We start from the raw sequence: 12,986 nt of genomic DNA on the forward strand, positions 1-12,986 counted from the left end.
AGAGGATAAGAAGAAAAGAAAGAAGAAAAAGAAGAAAAGAAAGAAGAAAAAGAAGAAGAAAAGAAAGAAGAAAAAGAAGAAGAAGAAGAAGAAGAAGAAGAAGAAAAAGAAAGGAGAATGAGGATAAGGAGAAGAAGAAGGAGAAGAAGAAGAGAAGAAAAAAGAAGGAGAAGACGAAAGAAGAAGGAGAATGAGGAAGAGGATAAGGAGAAGAAGAAAAGAAAAGAAGAAAAAGAAGAAGAAAAGAAAGAAGAAAAAGAAGAATGAGGATATGGAGAAGAAGAAGAAGAAGAAAATGGACATCAAGCATCTACTCCCGCAGACACAGGGGTGAGGTGGGTTAAGTGTCTTGCCCAAGGCCACGATGACAGAATTCACCAGTGGGAATCGCGGAATCGCATAAACGATATAAAAAAACTGTACTTATCTGCAATTTTACCCAAATAATATCGAAAATATCTCCAAAAACGGCGTACGCATATTCAAACAGCGCGGACCCCCTGGAGTCTGAAATAAAGCTTGATTGAAAAGAAAATCTATACAAGTACAAAGTTACAAGGCTCACACTGATTTTGGCCCAAATACAAATCACTTTCCCCAGCTCACCTGAGTGTTCGTAGATCCATCAGTTTGCTGCACAAATGAAATTATGAGTGGGCTGTTGTTGCTGTCACAGATAAGAGCTGGAGATGACTTTCTGTGGCTCGTACTGTAGCACTTTATCTGCAGCCGTGATGATTGGTTATATCAGCTCTCAGCAATCCTCTTTAGCTCTGGGAGGGCATCGGGAGAGGCAGTCTGAATCTTTTAGCTGTGTGACAAGACAAAATATTGGCCAATAAAACCCAGACAGGCAACGCTGCTCCGAGTCTGAGGGCCAGTCTGATGGATCTTTAGAAGTCCGGGATAGGCTCCGCTCCGTTTTTAAGATCCAACCTGGATGTTTGATGAGACGCTTTGAAGAATTTCGCTTGGTTTGTCTACCTCCCGTGATCGATACTTCAAACTCCCGGCAACAGCCTAGAAACAAATTGTTGTGAATTTATAAAAAGGGTAACTTGTTGCAAAAAATAAAAAATAAAAGAAAGAAAAAGAGTAAAGAAAAAATAAAAGAAAAAATAAACATAAAAATAATATAAATTAATAAATGAATAATAAAAAATAAATACATGATAAATAATAAAAATAAATACATAAATAATAAAAATAAATACATAAATAATAAAAATAAATACATAAATAATAAAAATAAATACATAAATAATAAAAATAAATAATAATAGTAATAATAATAATAATAAAATGTCAAATTTTTACATGTAATAATTTGATGTTTATCCACAGCAAATTAGCTAAGATTTTATATGCTGTATTTAAAATATCACAGTTTTAACATTGATTCATTGATTTCATTAAACTGAAATGTCAAATTTATTTCACTCTTCACGCTTCATATGGAGAATCTTTCCAGTTAGCTATACCAACATTACGTATTAAAAACAAATATATAAACATGAGACTGGCCAAATAATCAGTGTGTTTTCAAGTAACAAAACGCTATAATAAACTATAAGAAATAAAACCAAGAGGAGGAAATTGTTTGAGATAACTCTAAGAAAAATAATCAGGAGTTAAAACATTATAAAATTGTAATCATCGCATTTAAGCGCAATGTGGCCACGGGTGACACTGGCCACACAGCGCGGCCTTCGCTCCAGTGCGGCTCTATTTCATGTTGGAGATTTAAAAAATGGTAGTAGCCTTCTGCAGAATCAGCACTAGAGCTCAGTACGGATTGTCAACATGCTGAGAGGAGACTACAGGGGCAAATGCGCATACCGTAAGTCTTTAATTAAAATAAAACATAAAAACTCAACCAATTTAAACTAGTCTAATTTTTATAATGGTGTGTCCTCACCAAAAACTTCCCGAGAGTTAGTTTTATTTCATTCACACATGTTTAACGCACAAACCCTACACTTTTAGGTTGTGTTCTTCCCTCAAACAGAAAACACTCTGTTCCACCTTGTGATGTCATTTGGTAATACAGGAAGTGCTCCACTGTGATTTTAAACTCAAACATCACAAGGTGGAACAAAGCATTTTGAGCTTTGGAGATGTAAACAGACTAATAATACAGATTACTCAAAAATGTGTGAAAGAAACAAAACACAACTCCAGGTCTGTTTTTGAGGAGGGAACAAAATGATATGGCTTAAAGCTCACAAGAGTCAATCTCACGTAATATAGGACCTTTAACGCTTTTATGATCTTATCCAGGGTTTCACTTTAAGGACATTCTCAATATAAACATTGGTTGAGCGGCCAGATTCACTAACCCACAAATTGGCGGTGCGATTCCTGCTCCCACAACTGAATGGTGTTGTTGTGTCCTTGGGCAAGACACAGCCAGTGTCTTTGGTGTATGAATGTGAGTGTGAATGGGTGAGTGGTTCCTTGATGTAAAGCGCTTTGAGTCCCTTGATGTTGAAAAAGCGTTCTATAAAATGACCATTTACCTTTTCCTGACAAATGAGTTGTCAAAAGAAAAATAACAGCAAAAAAATACACAAAGCCATTTGGTTAAGTTGTGGTTTATAAATTAGTACAAGATGTTTTCTTGCTAAGGCACATGTAGTCAGTCTCTTGGCATCATCTTTCTTCTGGAAATATTTCTCATATTTGAAATGACCCATTTACATGCTCGTACACACCGCTCTCAGAACATACATCATATGCACTGCAATTATTACTATTCAAAGAACAAAGTCCTCACTGCACATGAGCCCCTTTGGAAGAGCAAAGCAAACAGCAGGGATTTTATGTTCTCAGGGAAGGAGGGAGAGGAGGGAGAGGAGGGAGGAAGGAGAGGAGATAGGAGAGGAGGAAGGAGAGCAGGAGGGAGAGCAGGAGGGAGAGCAGGAGGGAGAGCAGGAGGGAGAGGAGGGAGAGGAGGAAGCAGAGGGAGAGGAGGGAGGAAGGAGAGGAGATAGGAGAGGAGGAAGGAGAGCAGGAAGGAGAGCAGGAGGGAGAGGAGGAGGGAGAGCGGGAGGGAGAGGAGGAAGAGCAGGAAGGAGAGGAGGAGACAGAGGAGGAAGGAGACGAGGAAGGAGAGCAGGAGGGAGAGGAGGAGGAAGGAGAGCAGGAGGGAGAGGAAAAGGAGGAAGGGGAGGTGGAGGGAGAGGAGGGAGTTTGGGGCGCAGGAGTTCAGGTTTCAGTATTTGTTATTTTTGTAGCTAAATTCTTTCTGTAGGGCATCAAGTTTGCAACTCCATTGATTTCTAGATTGCCTGTTCTCACAGAGCAACAAGTCTGTGTGGATAAAGTGCACCTCGGGCTCTGTCAGTGGTGGCTGTAAAAGTGTTTTCTCTGTTTTATTGACTAGAGGGAGCTGCTGGCTGGAAGTGAGCGAGTTCTGCTACGTTTTAGGAATGTGACTACAAGTGATGAATGCAGTCATCAATACGGATGTCACCCACAAGGATTTAAATAACCTTCCAAAGTCTTTGATCGATGTCAGATTAGACCAGGTTTTCAGTATGACAGGCGTCAGTCTGGGCTGATCCAGTCTGAATGTCCCAGTTGGCAGCATTTGACACATCTGCAGTCTGCCTCTCTGGGACTGGCTGTGAGCTCTGCACACAAGCTGCGGGCTCAGGGTGAGACTGGGGGTCCTGGTTAGACTCAGGGTCCTGGTTAGATTCATGATGAGATTCATGATCCTGGTTAGAGCCGTTCACATGACGTACTGTACAATGATCACCTGATGAGGGTCTAATTGAGAGCCATGAAAGGTCTGGTTCAGAGGGCGGTGCATCCAGAGCCAAAGCCGCCTCCTCTCCCTCCTCTACAGTGGAGCACAGTTCTTCATCATCAGCTTCCTCCTCATGTCCCGCCTCCTCTACGGGACTCCGCCCCTCGGCCAGCTCCACCAGGGCTCCCTCTTCAGTCAGGGTCATGTCTCCCTCTGTCCTGTCAATCCCATTCATCTCCAGCCCCATGAGAGGACCCAGGCTGCTGAGCAGTGCAGGTGTGTCTTCTCTGCTGACGCCATCTGTGCCAAGGTCGCTGCCAGCGGTGTGGCACTCCCATGATGATTCATGTGTGCTTCTGCTGTCTGGCACCACTAGGAGAAAGAGGACACCACTGGTCATTTTAATTACCTGCTTCACCTAAACCAACAACTACATTTAAAGAATACAGAAAATATGTCACAGCATTACTTCAAACTGTGTGAGTGCAGTGATCTAGGATGTGATGATAGTAATACATAAAACAAAAACACTCACTAAATTGAATTAAGCCTGAGGGTCATAAAAAATAAAAATGAAAAATTAGACACGAGTTATAACCCTTTCACTTTAAGAATTAAACAATTGTGACAGTGCAGAAAGTTATTTCAATTACTTATGTGACTGAAGTGCTTCCATGGCAACAGTCTAAATTTAGCATCATTGCCCAGACACGGGAAGACACCCATCATGTCGCCAACAGCTTAGTTCTGCCTTTTCAACAAAATCTGCTGTAACTTTGTGGATTAGTGACCCATATTTGTGCATGTGCAGGTGAAAAGGTTAAAAACTGCACTGAGAGTCCCAGCCACAGGACTACACTGGGAGAGAGCACATTAGTGAAAGTGGCATCCATATTTATGGGCATTCATCCCTCTCCTCCTCCCTCCTTCAAAGAGAACAAGGCAGAAGTTTGTGAATGTCAGCGGGTGAGAATTTGCTTCACATTTCCAAAATGCCATGGCATTTGGGCAGCTCGCGCCAATGAGAGGGAGAGAGCAGTGCAGGCGGCAAGGAATGAGACCTGGGCTAAATGCTCCAGATAGTTGGGAGGACTCTTAGCACACACAGAAGCTAATTACAGTTGTTTATGCCGTTAGCTGTTTCTGCTCTTATCAATGGCAGCGAGAAGCTAGTACTTACACACAATTACACACTCACCTTTGGGTGACAGCATGTTTGGCTGTGATGTGACACGTGTAGGATGGAGCTCTGGTTGTAGACGCTCCTTCACCGCCATATTGTCTTGTGCTCCTGAAAGTGGAGAAGTAACTTCAGAGATGGAAAACTTTTGAAGGGTGCACACATGTTTATATTGAGTGGAGCTGATCCAAGGACACATCAGATATGTTTGGAGAGCTCACATACAGAATACAAATAGACACACACGTATGCACCGCAGCGTTCACAGGAAGTGGCTTTGCGTCTCTGTCATCTGTCTTCATTAGTGATGGCTGCACGCCTCTCAGGCTGACACCATATGCTAGTCATAGGAGTCTATACGCTATAAACCAGACTTCACAAACACACAAAACAATTCATATAAAAACACATGTGCTCAAAACATGTGCACATATCACTCAGCTTCCATAGAAAGTGTGTGAACAGTCAAAGACGGCCTGTTTGAATGGGCAGTCGAGTGTGAGGAGAAAAACAAACAAATGAATGAAAAAACGCATGGCTACACTCGATGCATGAGGAGGTGATTGCAGAGACCAGATTGTTATGGCAACACAACATACACTATATCGTAGTGAATGTTTAGGAAAAAAGGGTTCATTGAGAAACTTGCATTTGCAAAAGGCTAAATTATGAGATATTTGCTCCAAGATTCATCATCTTTAGTGTGATAGTTTCGAACTTCAAACTGCAAAATTAATGTACATAAAAAACACTAAACGTGATCATATTACTGTGCTATAATAGACCTGCATGTCCTTACAACTTTTAATTAGTGTGTTGACTGAGGAGGGCATAACGCTTCCGAAAGTTCCTCAAAGTGTCTCCATATCAGACGTCGTACAAGTCCTGACGCACTCTCACATAACAGCACTAGATGCTACCTAGTTATCTGTTTCCATGTATATCTATTTCTATTGACGTGACAGAAGACCAGAGAGCACATGTGAGTCTGAACAAGGTCCTGGTGAGGAGAGGGAACAGGTTTTCACACCTAAATAATTCAACTTACAGACTGCAGCTTTAACATTTAACTGTTGAAGGGTCTGCCAACTGCTTGTGTCGACGGAGATGTTTTTATGTTGCCTAAAATGTTCCACAGTGGGGCTTTAGATTTATTGCTCAAAAATATTTTGAAAAGCATGCCTGTTTAATGTGAACAGGTTCACCTCTCCACAGATCTGACCTGCAACTTGGTCTGATGGCATCACCTGCTCGTCTCCAGGGCAAATTACTTAAATGCCGTAGGGTGGAACAAAGCATCACACGTCCTTGCCAAGTCAAGCAGGTGGCGTACCCTCTGCCAGAAAAGTTATATAGTGCATTATTACATCACACTGAAGTTTGTGTTCAGCCAGAGCAGAGAGGAGCATTATGGGAACAGGCTGGTTGGGCTGTGTACCTGACTGCATTGATGTCTGCGATATTGTTTTGAGCTGTCTCTCAGTCACAGACAACATGGTCACCTCGAGACTTCTCCAGACTGCAGGTATAGGCAGCCAAGGCCCCACATCCTATCCTGTTTGCCTTTAATATCCATCAGCCCAATTTCATATCACATCAAGGATACAGACAGTCTCATCTCTCTCTATATGGGTGTCTCCCTAACTGTGCTGGACAGCGTGGTCGTCAGCCACTCTGGGCCCTTGCCTACAAATTCCCTAATAACGGCACATTCCCCTAAATGTGTTTGTAATGTGGGCAATCATTTTCAGTAATGGATGCTTGTCAGTTTTATGGCGGTGAGAATGACGGTCTCATGACAGGGCACCTCCATCCAGCCACAGCCCCTCCACCTCGGCCAGACTTCTGCACAGCACAACAGCTCCCTCTAGTGGGCGAACTGTTTTATGTGTCTGTGTCAGGTTAAAAAAAAGACTTCTAACCCAATTTTTCATAAACGTGAGGTATCGTAGTTTTTAACAAGCAGGATTTTTGACCATTTACAGATAGAAGATTCAAATATAAAACCAGTAGTATAATTTAGTGCTCTTTTGTGTACTACCGTTTAATTAATCAGGCTGGTTGAAGAAATTCCCCTGTGATTTATATTGATGTTTAGTTAAATGTGTTTTAATGACCTTTTTGCTAAAATTTACTTCACCAAGTCAGAAGGTTGAGTGTGAGAAGCAGGTAGCTGGATTTGTCAGTGCTATCATGGAGCGTCACAGAGAGGGTGGTCAGTGGATATGACACATTGTAAACGGTGGGCATGAGATGACACAGTTTCTGGGCATCTGCCCAGATTTGTCCTGGCATGACTTGGTGGAGGGCATGGTTGGGCTAAGTGGGGCAGAAGGAATACATACTCCCAATTCCCACAGATATGCGGTAGGTCAAGCCTGAGATCCAGCCAGGAAGGAGAGCAGAAACATCATCAAGATAATAATAATGTGAATAATACATACATTCAAATAAGATTACGGCATTACACATTTTAACAAAAGGATATTTAAACATTTTGTGATGTTTTTGTCAAACATAGAACATACCTGGAAGACTCCAAAGACCCGAAACTTCCAATGTTTTTAACTTCTTTTCTAAATCGGCCACACGGTTCCCCAGTATCCTGCAGACAGAGATAAGGTCAGAACAGTGTTTGCTTTGGAGGTGGAGCTGTACATGGTAAACATACAGTGTTAGGTTAAGATTAACTGACTTGCAGCTCTATTCAGTACCTGTTAGTGTGCCTTTGGTGCTGGATGACCAGGTTCTTCTCGTGAATGGTCTCCAGCAGAGCCGTGGCCAGGGACTTGAGGTCAGAGATGGACTGAGGTGTAGCTGGGAGACTGCAGCCCTGCTCCTCCAGAAGCATCTCCTGGACTGAAGTAGAAAGGACAAACGCATACAATATATTAGACAATACCAATATGACATAAACTGAACCTTTTTGTAAAGGTCTGAACTACAAGGTTACAAGGCTTTATAGATAATAAGCAAGTAATGAACACAAGTAATAATATCTAATTTGACATTTCAATTTACAATTTCAAGTTAAATATTCAAATTAGGTGAGTTCACAATGATTTTGTCCTGTTTTGAGCCCAGTTTAGTCCTGAAGTACACTTGATATGAAACTGCTCTAGTCCTGATTTAGTCCTGGTCTAGTCAAGTTTAGCCCCAGTTTAATCCCACTTTAATGTCATTTATGTTCAACTCTAGCAGCCCCAGTTCTCAATACAGAACCTGCCAAGTAAAGTTGAAGAAAAGTTTAATAATATTTGATTTAACAAGGTGATATAACAAGAGACAACATAACAGCATGACAAGAGCAAGACGGAGATGGAGAGTTAGAAACAGCTGTCTACTAGCCTAGACTCCCCTAACTTTAACACTGGACCCCACTGTGCAGCGGCTGCCTGTAACTGTCAGTCATGATGCCAGCCTCTTTCCCCTTCCAGTGGTGCTTCAACCTCAAAATACAATTAGTAACTCAGCTGGTGTCCGGTATAGGGAGGAAAAAAACGTAATAGTGATTTGGACTGAGGAATAAACTTGGTGCAGATGGGAAATTCTGATTTTAAATGATCGGTATGGGTTTGATTTCAAATGACAGTTTTGCGGTCTACCTTGTTTCGCAGACAGGACACCAGTGAGAGGAGCGTTATTGCCTTTCCCATATGAGTTGTTCTTTCGTCTCTCAAGAGCAGTCTGCAAAAGTGATCCAAAAAAATCTCTAAAAATCAAATGAATCAAATCAAATCAAACATCAAGTAAAATCCTCTTATTGTGTTTAACTTTCATACTTAATTATCCAAGTTATAAAATGATTCCTCTATCAAATGAAAAGAAATAAAGCTTATAATACAGGGTGTCCATAAAGTCTCATACAATTTAAAAATGTTATTACAAAGGCAGTTGATAAAATATATTAATTAGACTTGTTCTATTGCATTGAGTGTTTATAAAAGTTTTTAATCATATTGCATTTTTGTATTTCAGTCATCCTGTTGATTAAAAGAAGCATCCTTTTGAATGAACCCTTAAGAAATGTCTCCTCCTGAAGGCACAATGTGGGGATACATTAAAGACATCGTGAATCGAACAAAGATATGAGACATTACTGAACTAAAGCAAAAGATAACAGATGTGATTGCAACCACTAATGAGGCTCTGCTACAGTAAACATGGCAAGAAATCCAGTACCATCTTGATGTGCTTTGTGCCACTAATGGTGCCCATATAGAGCTTTATTAAATGAGGTTAAAAAAAAAAACACTGAGTACAATAGAACAAGTCTGATTAAGATATCTTATCAAATGTCTTGGTAAAATTTTTGTTTTATTGAAAAGAGACTTTATACACCCTGTATAAAGTATTGAAGTAGTAAGCTTTTATACATTATAGATTTACACACATATAGACATTTGGCTAGGACTTATTATCATGATTTTATTTGATTATAGCCATGGACACATACCTTGTACTTCATGATGTTTGATTTCAGCAAACTTACTTCCTCCTGGACTTGGTTAAAACGGTCTTGCAAATATCTGTCAAAAAACCAAAACTTATCACAAAATTCATCACGTGCTCTTCTCAATATCTTGTCTTACACATTACAGTAATAGGTTAATGACTGATGAAAAATAAAATGTACATATCCATTACCTATTTCATTACCTGTTCTCCATACAGAGGGCATCCACATCGATAAGGCGTGCGTCGCTGTTGCCTAAAATGTGGTTGAGTTCGGTGTTGAGTCTCTTGGCCTTGTCCCGGTACACGTTGCGTTCTGCCTTGACATCCTGCAGCTCATCCGTCAGTGCTTTTACATTGTTTTCCATCTCCTCCATCTGGGACAAACATACGAGTGAAGTTGATAATAGACGTTTCTTTAGCCAACCTGTAGGAACCCCACAGTAAAAAAATCTTAGCTTAAAGGTCTGATATTATGCACTGACGTTACATGTTTTTATGTGTGATTAAACTGCTTTATTTCAATTTTATTCAAAATTATCAAACCTTACCAAACCTTTTTATTACTTAAAGATGCACTATGTAACTTTGCTGGTGGGGGTGGGGATGGATCGACATCTTTGTTTTCATGGAAAAGATATCGGTGTGCCTGGAATGCTCCACAGTATAGCATTTAACTTATTGACATAATTATTATTTATTTAACTGTGTTTAATTGCTAAAATTCCTTGAAAAACATGTATTCTTACAGTATTTTTTTTGTATATATTTAGTAAAGTACACCTTTAATTTTAAATAATATACTTATATGGAAAGTCCACATTGTCCCTATTTTAACACCAAAAAGGGGGGATCCCAATAAGGGGTAAACACACAATATGGGAACTTCAATTTGAATGTATTTATTTAATTAATTAATTAATTAATTAATTAATTAATTAATTAATTAATTACTAGGAGAATAAACCCCTTGACAGGAACCATCTCGTCAAACATTACCTTGATGCATTTTAAGCACAAATACACCATTGGATGGCTTAAGAAAATACCTAAATGTATTCCACAGCAGTAAAGGTTAAAAAAAACCTATTGAATTGTTGCTTTCAGATTATAAAATAGTTAAAAACCTGCAGCCCTGCTCTCTCAAGCCGCTGGACCAGATCTTCACGCTCATGTGCAGGAAAGTGGCGCGTTCCCACCTCCTCATCACCAAGTCTTTGACGCGTTATAGTCATCCTGAGGAGCTGTAGGCAGATTTTTAAAAAAGCTTTATAAATGTATGTATACCCTGGCTTTGTAGAGTGCATTAGACTAGTACAGGTAACCTCACCTTGTTGTCCCCCTGGGCCTCTGAAAGCCTCTGCGTCAGCTCCTTAACCTCCTCTCCGAGCTGCTTTCCTTTTTCCCTTGAGTCTCTCAAAAGCTGTGCCAAGTTCACCTCAGGAAAAACAACTAAATATTAATGACCCAACTAAAAGTGAACTATTTTATTAAATACCTAACCTAGCTAACTGAAAATATGTGTATGATGATTGTAGGAAGCAAGTACAGCAAAGTTCAATAGAGAAAAGATACTTGTGTATTGAACTACTAAAGTAGGAAAATATTACATTATTCTGTAATGTCTGTGTAATCCCTCAGTCGTCCAGGTCTGATCCATAGAAGAAAAATTCAAGTCTGTCAACTGGACAAAAAGTTGTAGTTGTACTTGAGTGAAGATGCATTTTGCACACATTCTTGCATTCGGCACACAATCCTGATCTGTACACAGCCCATTAAGCTGCATATAGTCCCCTGTGTAATAGGCATTTTTTTGTGGACTTGTTGGATCGCTCCGTTTTAAACTAGATTGGTGCTGCCTTACCACAATATTCCTACACAGTATAAATTTTACAAGCATGAAACTTACTTGATTGCGTTTTTCTGGTGGCAAAGAGGGATCACCATCCTAAAAACAAATAATTTGACAAGTTTCAACATTTAACTCTATGAAGGTGTTTATACCTGTATCATGTTACTGCTGTCATTAAAATACATACAATTAGTTCTCTGTACTTCTTTTTGAGCCCTTGGTGGCGCTCTCTTAGCTGGTTGGCCATCAGCTTGTACTGGTCTCGCTCTTGTTGGCAGGTGTCCAGCTCTTTGGATAGAATAAGCAACGCCTCCTTCTTACTCTCCAGTTTGCGTTTACACACCAGGAACTAAAGGGAACAAGTCAAATACCGTCCAGAACAAAACATTATACAAAGCCAAATACTGAGGCAACTTAATCCTCTGCATGCTGTATTGTGTAAGCTAACAAAGTTTGAAATAACCAATGAAAAAACACATGTATATCTTATGTTCTTATGTTTAGAGGAGAAAAGACAAGCCCCCAAGCCCACATTTGGACTGAAAATAATATAATATGTAAAGTTATACTAGAAACAGTGTTCAGGCGTTTACAGCAGCCTAAATATCCCTCTATAAAGATTACATTTGTTTTATCTATGTGTTTACACCCCCGAGATGCGCTGAGGTACATTTGAATGGCTGTTTTACACATTAGATTAAAACATTTCAGTCTTTTGGTCATATAAATAGTAACACAATTGGACAAGGTGATGAGAGCAGAGTCTTAATGTTGTCACCAATATCTGAGTCCAGGTACATCCACTGTCCAGGGGCCCAGAGACACATTCTGCTTAGGGCCCCCTGAAAGGTAGGGCCGGCCATGTTTATACTATTGTCACTGCACATTGATAAACACTTAAAACTAATAATATTTAAGGAGATTTGTTAACATAATTTTGTTTTTCCATTTTTCCATTAGTTAAAAATTAATACAGGAATAGTTGAAGAAAAAATTTGCTAATGAAAATTAAGTTAGCTGTGCTATCCCAATTATTATTACTGTGTACTTTTAAACCTCAATTTGGGAAAACAAAAATAAAAATAGTCTGTAATAAAATCATAAACTGATTAAAATGAAATAAACACCATGTCACATTTTTCACGTAAACACTGTCTAAAAATACACGCGCGCTCATCTCTTGTTCCCATAGCAACCATCCCTCTCATCAGAAACACCTGCGCTACTACAACACTTTTAAAACACAAAATCAACTATTTCAACCATTTCCTTTACATAACATCGAAACAAAACTGAACATTAAACATTTGACTGTCATATGTGACCCTACAGGTGGGCGAGTTTAGACGTTTTTCCCCCAAAACATGAGGTGTGAAAAAGCCTCTCAGCCGGGTGAGAGCTAACGTTAAATAGCATGTTAGCATTTAATAGCGCACATAAAACCGACAGCACATGAAGCTGTCGGGGAAAAGCAGCCGTCTCATAGTGTGACTGACTTACCTCACTGACCAGCCCCTGCCAGTCACTCTCACTGCGTTTGGAAGACTGCATTTTGGACACAAATATAGACGACACCAGCAGCAGCCTCGACGTTTCCCCGAGTTTTTGTGTTTATCTTGCAGCGTCACCTTTTTGTCTCACGCTGCTGTCACTGAAGTGTCTATAGTCAAGTAGCAACAGGCTAACCATGGAGCTAGCATAGTGCTACGCTTCCGTTAGCAAAGTAAAATACCACTCCCATTTGG

At 40.0% G+C, this 12,986-nt stretch overlaps 1 protein-coding gene across 2 annotated transcripts; it reads right to left on the minus strand.

The window, feature by feature from the left end:
* Window positions 1–2,595: 2,595 nt before the first annotated feature.
* ccdc149a (coiled-coil domain containing 149a) lies at window positions 2,596–12,943 on the minus strand. Of its 2 annotated transcripts, XM_033983769.2 has the most exons (12): window positions 12,742–12,943; window positions 11,429–11,590; window positions 11,299–11,337; window positions 10,720–10,827; window positions 10,517–10,633; window positions 9,594–9,766; window positions 9,391–9,463; window positions 8,540–8,621; window positions 7,649–7,793; window positions 7,463–7,539; window positions 4,953–5,045; window positions 2,596–4,126 (listed from the first exon to the last, which is right to left on the minus strand). In XM_033983769.2, the coding sequence occupies exons 1-12, from the start codon at window positions 12,790–12,792 to the stop codon at window positions 3,522–3,524; spliced, it is 1,725 nt and encodes a 574-aa protein (XP_033839660.1). In that variant the 5' UTR covers window positions 12,793–12,943; the 3' UTR covers window positions 2,596–3,521. The 2 variants fall into 2 exon arrangements, with proteins under 2 accessions (XP_033839660.1, XP_055085050.1); XM_055229075.1 differs by lacking the exons at window positions 2,596–4,126; window positions 4,953–5,045 and adding an exon at window positions 6,443–7,312.
* Between the last annotated feature and the right edge of the window lie 43 nt (window positions 12,944–12,986).

Source organism: Periophthalmus magnuspinnatus, chromosome 18, assembly GCF_009829125.3.
Source record: "Periophthalmus magnuspinnatus isolate fPerMag1 chromosome 18, fPerMag1.2.pri, whole genome shotgun sequence".
NCBI classification, from domain to species: domain Eukaryota; kingdom Metazoa; phylum Chordata; class Actinopteri; order Gobiiformes; family Gobiidae; genus Periophthalmus; species Periophthalmus magnuspinnatus.